This window comes from Numida meleagris, unplaced genomic scaffold (assembly GCF_002078875.1).
Source record: "Numida meleagris isolate 19003 breed g44 Domestic line unplaced genomic scaffold, NumMel1.0 unplaced_Scaffold376, whole genome shotgun sequence".
NCBI lineage: Eukaryota > Metazoa > Chordata > Aves > Galliformes > Numididae > Numida > Numida meleagris.
The window spans coordinates 23,507-37,280 of record NW_018364600.1 but is presented as its reverse complement, the minus strand read 5'-3'; the positions used below and the strand labels follow the sequence as shown (position 1 = coordinate 37,280).

The following is a 13,774-nucleotide window of genomic DNA, read 5'->3' as shown; positions in this document are numbered from 1 at the left end:
TACTCCATTCACTCCTTCCCCAGGTATGTGTTTTGGAGCAGATGTCTTTAAACGCCATTACTAGACATCCGAAAGAGAGCGAGGTGGTTCCGAGCAGCCCCGGGGCGGAGCTGGCAGCGGCTGCGGGGAGGAGGTGCTGCGAGCAGGGCAGAGCCGGGGCTGACGGCGGCAGCGCGGCGCGGGCGGCGGAACGGCGGGATACGGCAGTGCCGGGCCGCGGGGCTGGCGGGGCTGGCCGCGGTGCTCGTGGGTGAGAGGGGCTGCCGCCGGCGGGGCCGCACTGTGGGGTCTGCCGGGGGCCGGGGACGCTCTCACCTCTGGCCTTCCGGCTTCCTTCCGACCTCGTACACTTCTCTCCTTCCCGCTGCCTCCAGCGAGCTCAGCCCACCGTTCCCTGGGCTATCCCCGTTAGCCCTGGTGAGGCCCCACCTCGAGTACTGTGTTCAGTTTTGGGCCTCTCACTGCAAGAAAGACATTGAGGCCCTAGAGCATGTTCAGTGGAGGGTGACGAAGCTGGTGAGGGGTCTGGAGCACAGGCCTTATGAGGAGCAGCTGAGGGAGCTGGGATTGTTCAGCCTGGAGAAGAGGAGGCTCAGGGGGGACCTTATCACTCTCTATAACTACCTGAAGGGAGGTTGTAGTGAGCTGGGGGTCAGCCTCTTCTCTCTCGTAACTAGTGACAGGACGAGGGGGAATGGCCTCAAGTTGCGCCAGGGGAGATTTAGGCTGGACATTAGGAAACACTACTTTTCTGAACGAGTGGTCAGGCGCTGGAATGGGCGGCTCAAGGAGGTGGTTGAGTCACTTTCCCTGGAGGTGTTCAAGAAACATTTAGATGTGGCATTGAGAGACATGGTTTAGTGGGGTTATTGGTGGTAGGTGGATGGTTGGACTGGATGATCTCGTAGGTCTTTTCAGACCTAGCTAATTCTATGATTCTATGATTCTATGACACTCAAACTGTGCTCTATTTGTCATGTGAGAGCGCCCCAAGGTCTAGGCCAGTAGATGCAGAGACTGGTGTGCAGGAGACATCTGCTTGCCAGCGACCAGGAAAACATCCACAACACATCAGGATTAAACCAGTGACTGGGAGGAAAGAGTTTTAAAGTCCAGGAAAGAGGTGGGTAAGGGAATCCAGGGCCTGCATATGAAGGTTAAGCAGGCTGAGATCCCCTGGTAATATCTGAGGGATCACCACAAGTGTAGGGATGTGTGTGAGAGGAGTGGGTGACTGCACGCATCTGTTGATGAGCGTACAGCAGGCTGGTGTAGCCTGGGCAAAAGAGGAGCTTTTTTTTCTTACCCCCCAGCAGGTGGGTAAGAGAAGCCAGGCTCCAGGCAGGGGCATTCATTGTGCTGAGGGCCCATGCTAACATTGATAGGATGTGTGATTGTGGAAGTTCTTGTGAATCTAGTGGGTGAAGGTGTGTGCTTCCCCTGGGGAACTGCTATCCTGATTAGCCAGAGAGGAGGAACAGGACTTGGCTCAGTGCTTAAGGTCTATAAGAGAAATGGTGGTGTTATAGGGGGGTGTTGCTAATGGCAGTGAGTGCCCTGCCTGAGGCAGTCTGTGTGGGCAGCTGTGTCCTGTGTGGAGGTCCATGTGTGTGCCTTCCTTGGACACATGGTCAGGATTGCTGTGTTTGGTTTATGTGGCGAGATTTGGTAGAGGGAAAGTGTGTGTGTGTGTGTGTGTGTGTGTGTGTGTGTGTGTGTGTAAGGGAGGACTTTGTGAGGAGATTTCAGAAGCTGCTCCAAGTGAGAAAGAGAGAATGATCAAATTCTTGGCTGGGATGGCTCACCGATATAAATTTAGGGTGAGAATGATGTTGATAACGGACCGATGTTTCAGTTGATGCTGAACAGTGCTTACACCAAGCCAAGGACTTTTCTGCTCTCAGACCGCCCCGCCAGCAGAGTCATTTCCGGCAGCTCTGTCATCTTGGGGCTGGCAGCTGGTTTTCTGACTCTTTCTCACTCAGCAAACAGGAGGGTCGGTCTCAGCATGCACCGCACCTATCTCGTCCTCACTGCCTTCCTGGGACAACTGCTGGGTAAGTGCTGCCTTTTTATCAAGGCATCCAGCTTCTCCTCAGGAAGCCCTCACCAGGTCTTTGTGGCAAGCAGCTCCTGAGGAACAACAGTAATTGGGCAAATATTGACTGACTGCTGTGGCTTTGCACCAGTTCTCTCAAGATACTGCTGGTGTTGGAAATGAGGAGGGAAGATGGAGAAGAGAGACCTCAGGACCCTCTGCTGCTTTTCTCTTCCCTTCTCTCTGTCTCTCTCTCTACCTTTGTCTTCTGCTTCACCTGCTTCCACCCCCAGAGATCGCAGCCATCTCTGCAGTCCCATGTTTCAGCCTTTCCCACAGAAAGAAGCAGATCCTGTCAAAGTCACAACAGTGACATTAAACATCTCATCCCATCAGCATTAAAGGGATGCTGCCTGGTGTATACCAGCTGTGGTCTCCAGTGTTCTCCTGGAGAGCTGCTCACCTTCGCTTTCTTCTTCCAGATGCCGTTGGGCAGACCATCGTCACCCAGCAAGAAGGACAGGTCACAGTGGAGGAGAGAGACACCTTCCAGACCACCTGCACATACGAGGCAGCTAATTTTTATGGTTTGTTTTGGTACGAGCAGAAGAAAGGCCAAGCCCCCCAGCTGGTCACATATCAAGTAGCAGCAGGCCACAAGCAGAACGGCCGCTTCACCACGTGGCTCAACACCACTGGGAAATACAGCCTCCTGCAGCTGGCAGAAGTCGAGCTCTCTGACAGCGCCTTGTACCTCTGTGCTGTGCAGGACACCGTGGTGCAGGGAGCTTCCTTGGCTGTGCAACAACCCCGGGGAGGGAGGGGGTGTGTCTGTGCAAGGCGGAGCTCTGGGGAAGGGGCCCTCAGCTCTCCCTTGGCAGCGCTGCTTCCCCTGTACACAGTGAGATCTGCAGGTTAGCATTCTCTTTCAGAAGGAACTGATGTCACTGGCTTGAGAGCCATGAACCTCTTTCATCACTTTTCTAACCTGGAATTCCTCCTGGACATACACTCCTGGACAATACAGCTTTTCCATGGGCTGTGCAGAGAACACTTGTTCCATTATGATTTGTGTGCTCTGCTGTGCACTGAGGGTTTTAAGCAACTGGTCTGAAACTCACCTGAGCTTTGCTGTCATGTGCAGAATGCTTCTCTGTCCTCTGATTTTTGCCCAAAGCCCTGGCAGGGTGAACCTTCCGTGAGTGGCTCTTTGTGGAGAGCTCAACAGTGGTGGTACACAGCTTCAGTAAGAACTTCCTTCCCTAAGCTCCATGTGGAAATCTCAGAGTTGGGAGGAGCACTGGAGATGATGCCTGGTTTTCTAGTAGTAATCCTTCCTCAGGAATGCTTTCCTCATGACAAAAGGCCCCCTGAGTCCTCGCCTTATCATCTGCAGTCCAGGGCTGCCCTTCATTCCTAGCAACTTGAGGAAAACCTTGAACAGGATCACATGGAGGCAGAGGCTGGGATGCAAAATACATTAATGACTCTGTAGAGGGAAACGAGTTTTCTTCCAAAGGGAGATGCTGTGCTGGCGCCATCAGAGATTCCATCAGACATCCATCTGTCAGTGCCATAGAGTGAGAAATGGCAGCATATCATCCAGACTGGCTATGGGGATTTGTACACCCAGAAGAAGGGAATACAAGGAAAAGCAAAAAGAGTAAAAGATGGGGAACTTAGCATTCAGCATGGGGGGCTCTTTCTGGTATAGCAGTGTCTGGAAATGCAGGAGAGGTCAAAGCACCCGGAGGAGATGGAGGCTCCATCACAGTTGAGGATGCTGTTAATTGCAGTAGAGGTGGAGGATCCCACAGTGGAGTTCTGCAGGTAAGAGCTGAGGATAAGGCCAAGCAGGCCCACTGTAATGGGAAGGGTTTTAATGATGACAGTAGAGTTTTTCCCCTGCCTGACACAGGATTACTTGCAGCTGTTGGCTGGTGAGGTCATGCCATAGGATGGGCATGGCAGGCACTGGTCATAGCGGGGCAGGTCTCAGAGAGGTAAGAGGGTTTCTTGGCTTCATCCAGACAGGACCCATTTTTAAAATACATTGGCCCTGCACTGCCCTTGGCCTGGGGTTAGTATCTACAGGTGTGACCATTCTCTGCAGTGCGTGTAATGGATGGAAAACATCCCAGCTAATGATATGGGCTGTGTGGCTGTTTCCACTTACACTACCTTTTCATTTTCTGGATTTTGTTACACCCATTCCCTCATGGAAGCTTCTTCTGAGTGTTAGCATTGAGAGTCCCCGGGATTTCTAGAGCAGGTATGAGACAGAAGAAAAAAAGTCAGCAACAAGAAAAATTTTGTACTTCCAAGACTGTAATTTGTGGCTCACTTCCAGGAATGTTCATGAGGTAAAGAATGGCTGAATGAATGCCTGGAGAAGGATGGACAATTCTTTCTGTACCTGTCTCTGTGGAAGAAGTGAAGGAGAATGGAGCTGAAGAGAGATTGCTACCAGCAGTGATCAGCAGAGGCCATGAGAAGACCCCATAAGCCAGGAGAAAACATCCTGTTTGAAGTCTGCTGCTGCTCTTAATGAGCTATCAAACCTCACTCTGGCGTCATCTCCTTCTGAAAGCACAGAGCCATGGCAAAGGAGAATGTGACTTCTGTGACTGAATTGACTCTCCTGGGCTAAACGGATCATTCCAGGTGTCACACAGTCCTGTTTGTCATTATCTCCTCCGTGTCTCCCCTAATCCTGGTCTCACCTTTGTCACAGCGGGGAGTGATCAGTACATGTGGATCTCAACCGTTTCCTTCTTACCTGAGTACAGACTGGGTACCGGGAATATCCCTGTCAATTTCTACTGTGAGGATGGCCCTCTTCTGAGGCTGGCCTGTGGGGGTACAGTCAGGCTTTACCCTTGGCTTCAGGGTTCCTGTCCCCATCCTCCAAGGTGCTCTGCTTTTCATGATAGTTTCCTACATCAGCATCACCTCCACAGTTCTCTCTATTCCCTCTAATCTCACTCATCAAAAGGCATTCTTCACCTGTCCCTCCTATCTCAGCATGGTTCCCTCTACCAGAGGCCAAGGCCAAATCCAACACTAGCCTACCTGAAAGCTCCATCCATTGAATGCCCTGGGCCTACAAGGAGCCTGGCAGGGCAGGAGGAGAGCAGTAGGTCAAACCATAGAGTCGTACACCAGCAACAGAGTGAGGGGAGGGCTGTGCTGTTGTGTAGAGACCCTTGGCCAGGGAGCAGGCCAGAGCTATTCTTCATGGTTACACTGGGCTTTGGTGGACTTGGTTCTGATGTTCATTGTCTTGTGATCCCACCTGAGCCAGCACTGCCTGACACAAAAGCTGGCCTGACGAGAAGTGCTGCCATCCTCATAATATGTAGAAATGATTTTCCATGCCTTTGTTGTGCTGCTGGCATCACACAGAATCTGGGTGAAAGCAAAGCCCCCACAAAAGAGATCCGCAGAGTGTGATGATGTGTGAAGACCCTGGTGTCTGTTTTGGGGAGCAGCGATACCGTGTGGAACAGAAGGACTATTTCAGCCCCAGGGCTCAGGGTATAGCAAAGGATCTTGGTGCCTGGGGAAAGACAGCCCAGTATGAGTCCTGTATTTAGGCTGGTGCATGCCCTGCATGACTGGGGGAAGCACAAAGATCCTGTTGAGTGCTGAAACATGTTACACTCTTGCTGCTGTGTCCCAGTGGACCTGGGGATATCTGTTCTCACATGAGGTCTTCAGTGGAGGAGGGTCAGGCTGGGGCGCTTTGAGGATCTTCCAGCTCCTGAGCCTGAGGATAACCACTACATGCTTGGGGAAGATGTGACACCACCGAGAAGCTGTCAGTGTTTCAGCATGAGTCACTCTCCTGGGCCTTCCTGCACCCATGGCACTGTTGAGTTCAGAGGGACTCAGACTGGGGATTCCAATGTGTGGCCTTCTGTAGCTGGTAGCAATACTGACCTGTAGAAGCCCTCGACCTTAGGCAACTAGGCAAAAGTAGGGCCAGGCCAGGAGCTCTGCAGAAGGCTGCTAGGACCACACAGGGAAGCTGTACCCTCAGTGACAGGTGAGCAGAAGGGATGGAAAAGTGGAATAGAGACTGAGGGCCGTCCCCATGCCTTCCCAGTTCTTGATGGCCTTTGGGAACATCTTTCTCTGCGTCTCCTTCCCCGGCACTGCTCCTCCCAAAGCCAGAAGAACAGATTTCCCCAGAGTCTGTGGGAGTTCTGGCTTCCCTGGGCCTCTCCCATGCACAGAGACCCTCTCTTGAGGATGTCATTAGTCAGGATTTCCATTCACTTGACATGCTCAGTGGTCAAGGAGACTTGTGTAAGGAGAAACACAGGAAGGTAGGGACTGATGGTGGAGGATCCCACGGTGGTGTTCTGGGGGAAGGAGCTGAGGATGGGTTCAGGCAGGGTCACCACCACAGGAGAGGGCTGGATGACAATGGTGGAGTTCTGGCACTGCCTGACACTGGGCTCATTGTAGCTGCTGGCCAGAGGGGTGAGGCCATATGGCTGGCATAGTGCACACTGGTTGCAGCAGGACATGTCTTGGGGTTGGAGGTACACCTGGGAGAGAGGGCAGCAAGGAGGCAGAACATGGGGATGCATGAGGAGCAGCATATCACCACACTATGAGGGAATGAATGCACATGCAGTGCTGGGACCTGAAGACAATTCAGGGATGTCCAAGGGATTCCTTGTCTCATTCAACAGGGCTGGCATGGCACACACTGATCACAACAGGGCATGTCTTGGGGCTGTAGTTGCACCTGGGAGAGAGGACACGGAAGAAGCAACAGGCCATGAGGGAGCCAAGGCACATACACTGCTGGGAGCAGACAGTCAAAGGCTTTTGGTCTCATCCTCCCTTAGCCTAGAAAGAACCACTGGGATCTATACAGCTACTCTCTAGACTGTAGCCCATAACGTACCTCAGTACAGGCAAAGAAAGTGTGCATGACAAATCTTCTCAACACTTCCCTCCCCCATGTAAAGCCATCTCAAGATTTGGCATGGAACAGAGCTGATAGCAGCTGAGGTCTCCATTTGGAGAAGGAGGTGGACAAGAAGGGGCTTCACACACCTGGCTCCCAAGGAGAAGGCAGCAAGAACAGTGGACGAGAGGGCAAGGAGCTGCACTGCCTTTTATAGTGGACCAAAGCTGAAACATGTCCAGAGGCATCACTTATAGCAGTGATTATTTTCTGACAAGCTTCTCTTCAATGTAAAACATTCCAGATAATGATATAGATTGTACATTGACTTCCTGTATGGTCCAATTTCATTTCCAGCTTGATGCTATGATGATTCCTTGCTGGAGGCATCTTATGAGTGGCAGAAAGGGAGACTCAAGCATTTCCAGGCTATACACATCCATCCAGGCGTAAGATTCAGCTCTTGTGCTGGAAGAGTCCAGCAAAGGGAAATGATGTCAGCCTGGGTCACTCCATAGGGGCTCCTTGGGGCCGTTTTGGCAAGAAGGGGCCCAGCTCCTACGTGTGACCTCATACCACCTCACACTGCTCTCAGCAAAATTCTGCTGGCCTGTTTTGCCTCCTCCTATTCTGCCACAGGGATGAGAGAATGGGGGCAGAAGTTGTGCAGGATCCTTTCCAGATCCCCAAAGAAAGGCACAACAGCAAACTCTGAAATTAAGTGGTGGATTTAGTAAGACACAAGAAGAGTTATAGAGGCAGCAAATATATCCTAAATCCCTTCCGGTGCTGGGAACACCACCTATGTTCAGCATCAGACAGAATCAGTGGAATTTAGTCAAGTCACACGGTGCAGACCCTTTCCATACAGAGCTCTATCTTCTCCTTATATGTGATGGAACTTTATTACTGTCTTCACACCTTCCAGCACACAGAGCACAGCTGGGCATGCTGCACTCAGGCTGATTCCATTACTGCAGTTCCTTGGAGATAAGGGAAGGATTTCTCAAGCCCTAAGTGCGAGGCCCAACAGAGCACACTTGTCTAACCTTGGACAGTGGCTCCAGTGTCTTCTGCAAGGCTCCCACAGCACTTCCCCTCTTTTCACAGTCTCTCTGGGTACCCTACAGCACCAGCAGCACACTTAGGACATTGTCTTTGACTGATATTTCCCTGGAATCTCTGCTGAATGGGGTTCTATGTTGAGTGCACCATGTGCCGTCTTTCTGAACATCGTCCCCTCTTGTGCACACTTGCCTGTACTGGGTCTGGCAGGGATGCAGTCTGCACTGGCTAAGGAGAATATATTCTCATTGATCTGTTGGGCAGTAGAAACTACGAGAAGCAAAATGGAAATGGCTGAAATGCTGAATGCTTCCTTTTCCTCATGTTTGGCCTCAAGTTGCACCAGGGGACGTTTACGTTGGATATCAGGAAGAACTTCTTTACAGAAACGGTTGTTAAGCACTGGAATAGGCTCCCTGGGGAGGTGGTTGAGTCACCACCTCTGAATGTGTTTAAAGACCACCTAGATGTGGTGCTCAGGGACATGATTTAGCAGTGGGTTGTTAGAGTTAGAGTAGTATGGTTAGGTTGCAGTTGGACTTGATGATCTTGAAAGTCTTTTCCAACCGGAGTAATTCTATGATTCTATGATTCTATTCCTCAGTTCCCATGGGTAAGGCTTGTCCTCAGACCTCCCAGGTCCCTGTATCTCTTCACAGAATTTTGGAGAGTGGAAGAGTACTCCCTGTAAGGGAGAATTCCTTACGCAAAACTTGTTCCAGCTAAACATGCTGGTGTCCATAAGATGGGTGGGATGCATCCAAGGGCATTTGGTTGGGGGATGCCATTGTGAGGCTGCTCTCTGTCACCCCTCAAGGGTCATGAGAGTTGAAGAATGGCTGTCCTAGCTAGGAAAATACAAGAACAAAACAGAAAAACAGGGATCACTGTCATCTTCAGTAGGCAGAAGAAAGAGGGTGCAGGGAACCACAGGCCAGCTGTATTCCCTTCGCTCCTTCCTGAAGTAAGAGTTTTGAGAAAAATGTCTTCAGATATTGCTAAATATACAAAGGGAAACACAGTGATTAGCAGCAGCNCATTTTAAAACATCACCAAGTTCAACTGCCTGACATATTTAGTGCTGACCACAAGGAAAAGCATATTAATGAAAACATTGTCCAAACCACCTTCACATTTTTTCCTAGTGAAACAAGTGGTAGCAATATTGATAAGCTTGCCAATGTACATTGATGGATAGCCCTGGAGTTTCTTTAGAAAAAAAAGAAAAAATCTGTGCTCTAGTACCAACTGGATAACGATGATATACTGAGCTGCTTGCATTGAGTAGGCAAGGGAAGTTCTGCTTGGAATCAGTAAATTTTGTGAAAGCAACTATTGTGTGATCAAGGCAAGGAGCTAACTGAGCGTCGGTGAAGATGGAGTTTGAGCAGTGAACACACTGAGGACGAGTACTGACTTCATCAAGAGGGTTGTGGGACCACCTCCACAAAAAGACAGAGCATTTGAAAGGAGACAGAACTCCATGTTAATGATTTTGGGGGGAAGTATTGAATATCTATGTACTGCCTGGGAAAGCGTTTGCATAAGTAACTTAAGTAATGTATGTAAGCTGAACATCTTTTGTGGAAGGTATGCATTATGCGCAAAGATTATCCCCCGTGCATCCAGTGCAGACAATAAAGAGTATCTGCTTCCTAACACTCCAGTGTGTGTCTTAGAGAGTTTTGTGATTGACTGATTTACAGTATCAGTAGTATTTATCCTAAACATGTCTTGGTGCAGTTTTGTGCCATTCCCCCACACATCCTGTCATCAGATACCAGGGAGAAGACATGGAGACTTGTCTCTCTGCATTCCTTCTTCAGGAAGTTGTAGAGAGCAATGAGGTCGCCTCTAAGCTTTCTGTTCTCCACTCCAGAAGTCACTCTCATCACAGGATATGCCCACCAGCCCCACTATCAGCACTGCTGCCCTCCTCCTTGAACACCCTTTTTATGTTGTGGAGCCCAGAACTGCAAAAAACATTACATACGAGGACACACCAAGGCTAACTATAGTGGCAGAATTACCTTTTTTTTTTTTTTTAACCTGTTGGCTACAGAGTGTTTAATGCGTTCTAAAATTCATTTGGACCTCTTGGCTGCCAGGGCACAAGTTCAGCTCTTGTTGAGCCTGATGCCAGCCAACACACCCAGGTCCCTTCAGAATGCTTGTGGTTCTCAGGTACACAGCTGTTCTTCAAGGTTGTCCCTAGTCTAAGACTAGAGCCTGAACAACACAAAGCAAGGAAGGCACGGCAGGTGGTGGCCATGATCAAACAGCCCATAGAGAGAGGCAGTCAAGGGGGTTGTGGCTGGAAGATGGTGATATCCTGGAACAGGAAAGAGGCTCTTGCTTTAGTCACAGACATGCAGCTTCAGAAGAGGCACAGCCCCCTAGGTGCCAGGGAGGACAAATTACGTCCATTGTGGGGGCTCATCAGAAGTGGCTGAACCCACACCTTATGTCCACTGGAAGAAGAAAAGGTGTGTGAGACTTGAAGGAGACACCTCATTTTGATAGTGGATTCTCACATTTTCTGAAGTCTTGGCTGCTAGTTTTTCTTGTCAAAGACTGGCACCTGGGATGCTGCAGAGGGACTCCCAGGGCTTGCCTGCGTATCAGTGTGTTACCATGTGTGGCTCTTTCATGTGAGTCTGCTTCCAGACAGCAGTGACTGCAACCACACCAAGAAATGCTGGAAGGGCAGTATGGCTGAACATCAGGAATTCTGGAGACTTCTGAAATCAAAGAAAGACAATATCTACAATCTAGATAGCTGACGAACTGATTAAGGGAAACAGTTTGTTGGAACTCATCCTCACAAACAAGGAGAAACTCTTGGATATTGTATGGATAAAGGACAGCATTGGCTGCAGTGACCATGAGTCTGAGCATCTTATGATCCTGAGAGGACTGACCAAGGGCAGAACTGCTATCACGGGATTCAAAAGAGCACATCTTAGGTTCCTCAGGAAGCCAGATGGCAAAAGATGGAAACTGCCCTGGAGGGGAAACAGTGCAGGAGAGCTGCCTAATCTTTGAAGTCAGCCTCCTCAAAGCATGAGACAAGCCCACTCCAGTGTACAAGCACATGTGACAGACGTCAGCATGCAGTCACACAGAACTCCTCCCTGAGCTAAAGGAAAAAAAAATTGAAAAGGAGATCATACACAAAAGGGGCAGGCTAACTGTGAGTAAACCAGAGACATTGCTGCCCATGCTGGGATGCAGTCAGGAGTGTCACAGCTCAGACTGAGTTAAAAACCTTGCCAGGGAAGCATAAGCATAGTGAGAAATGTGTCCTTAAGTCAACTGTGAAGGGAAAAGGAAAGCTAAGGAGATTGTCCATTGCACCATGAGACAGGGGAAACAATTAGAAGTAAATGTCCAAGGTAATGAATGATTCTTTTTCCTCCATTTTCATGATAAGTCTTTCAGGCAGGCCAACAAGGGCCCTGAGCTTCATTCACAGAATTCATGCAGGTGTAGAAGCACTCCCTATAAAGGAAGAAAATCTAACAGAGAACTTAATCCAGTTGGACATACTTGAGTCCTTGAGATGACTTGGGATGCATACAAGGGCATTTGGTTGAGAGATATCATAGTGACACAGCTCTCAGGGGTCATGACAGTTGAGGAGTGGTCATAGTAGCTAGGAAAGAAAAACATCCATCAAACATATCTTTAAAAGGACAGAGAAAGGGAACTCAAGGAACTACTGGCCAGTTGTACTCCATTCACTCCTTCCCCAGGTATGTATTTTGGAGCAGATGTCTTTAAACGCCATTACTAGACATCCGAAAGAGAGCGAGGTGGTTCCGAGCAGCCCCGGGGCGGAGCTGGCAGCGGCTGCGGGGAGGAGGTGCTGCGAGCAGGGCAGAGCCGGGGCTGACGGCGGCAGCGCGGCGCGGGCGGCGGAACGGCGGGATACGGCAGTGCCGGGCCGCGGGGCTGGCGGGGCTGGCCGCGGTGCTCGTGGGTGAGAGGGGCTGCCGCCGGCGGGGCCGCACTGTGGGGTCTGCCGGGGGCCGGGGACGCTCTCACCTCTGGCCTTCCGGCTTCCTTCCGACCTCGTACACTTCTCTCCTTCCCGCTGCCTCCAGCGAGCTCAGCCCACCGTTCCCTGGGCTATCCCCGTTAGCCCTGGTGAGGCCCCACCTCGAGTACTGTGTTCAGTTTTGGGCCTCTCACTGCAAGAAAGACATTGAGGCCCTAGAGCATGTTCAGTGGAGGGTGACGAAGCTGGTGAGGGGTCTGGAGCACAGGCCTTATGAGGAGCAGCTGAGGGAGCTGGGATTGTTCAGCCTGGAGAAGAGGAGGCTCAGGGGGGACCTTATCACTCTCTATAACTACCTGAAGGGAGGTTGTAGTGAGCTGGGGGTCAGCCTCTTCTCTCTCGTAACTAGTGACAGGACGAGGGGGAATGGCCTCAAGTTGCGCCAGGGGAGATTTAGGCTGGACATTAGGAAACACTACTTTTCTGAACGAGTGGTCAGGCGCTGGAATGGGCGGCTCAAGGAGGTGGTTGAGTCACTTTCCCTGGAGGTGTTCAAGAAACATTTAGATGTGGCATTGAGAGACATGGTTTAGTGGGGTTATTGGTGGTAGGTGGATGGTTGGACTGGATGATCTCGTAGGTCTTTTCAGACCTAGCTAATTCTATGATTCTATGATTCTATGACACTCAAACTGTGCTCTATTTGTCATGTGAGAGCGCCCCAAGGTCTAGGCCAGTAGATGCAGAGACTGGTGTGCAGGAGACATCTGCTTGCCAGCGACCAGGAAAACATCCACAACACATCAGGATTAAACCAGTGACTGGGAGGAAAGAGTTTTAAAGTCCAGGAAAGAGGTGGGTAAGGGAATCCAGGGCCTGCATATGAAGGTTAAGCAGGCTGAGATCCCCTGGTAATATCTGAGGGATCACCACAAGTGTAGGGATGTGTGTGAGAGGAGTGGGTGACTGCACGCATCTGTTGATGAGCGTACAGCAGGCTGGTGTAGCCTGGGCAAAAGAGGAGCTTTTTTTTCTTACCCCCCAGCAGGTGGGTAAGAGAAGCCAGGCTCCAGGCAGGGGCATTCATTGTGCTGAGGGCCCATGCTAACATTGATAGGATGTGTGATTGTGGAAGTTCTTGTGAATCTAGTGGGTGAAGGTGTGTGCTTCCCCTGGGGAACTGCTATCCTGATTAGCCAGAGAGGAGGAACAGGACTTGGCTCAGTGCTTAAGGTCTATAAGAGAAATGGTGGTGTTATAGGGGGGTGTTGCTAATGGCAGTGAGTGCCCTGCCTGAGGCAGTCTGTGTGGGCAGCTGTGTCCTGTGTGGAGGTCCATGTGTGTGCCTTCCTTGGACACATGGTCAGGATTGCTGTGTTTGGTTTATGTGGCGAGATTTGGTAGAGGGAAAGTGTGTGTGTGTGTGTGTGTGTGTGTGTGTGTGTGTGTGTGTAAGGGAGGACTTTGTGAGGAGATTTCAGAAGCTGCTCCAAGTGAGAAAGAGAGAATGATCAAATTCTTGGCTGGGATGGCTCACCGATATAAATTTAGGGTGAGAATGATGTTGATAACGGACCGATGTTTCAGTTGATGCTGAACAGTGCTTACACCAAGCCAAGGACTTTTCTGCTCTCAGACCGCCCCGCCAGCAGAGTCATTTCCGGCAGCTCTGTCATCTTGGGGCTGGCAGCTGGTTTTCTGACTCTTTCTCACTCAGCAAACAGGAGGGTCGGTCTCAGCATGCACC

At 50.5% G+C, this 13,774-nt stretch overlaps 1 protein-coding gene across 1 annotated transcript in view; it reads left to right on the top strand.

Moving 5' to 3' along the window:
- The first annotated feature begins 878 nt into the window (after positions 1–878).
- LOC110391464 overlaps positions 879–13,774 on the top strand; it is a 36,396-nt gene continuing 23,500 nt past the window's right edge. The window contains exon 1 of the mRNA XM_021383355.1: positions 879–2,057. Coding sequence (XP_021239030.1) covers positions 1,847–2,057 — 211 coding nt within the window. The 5' untranslated portion in view covers positions 879–1,846. The remainder of the gene's footprint in view (positions 2,058–13,774) is intronic.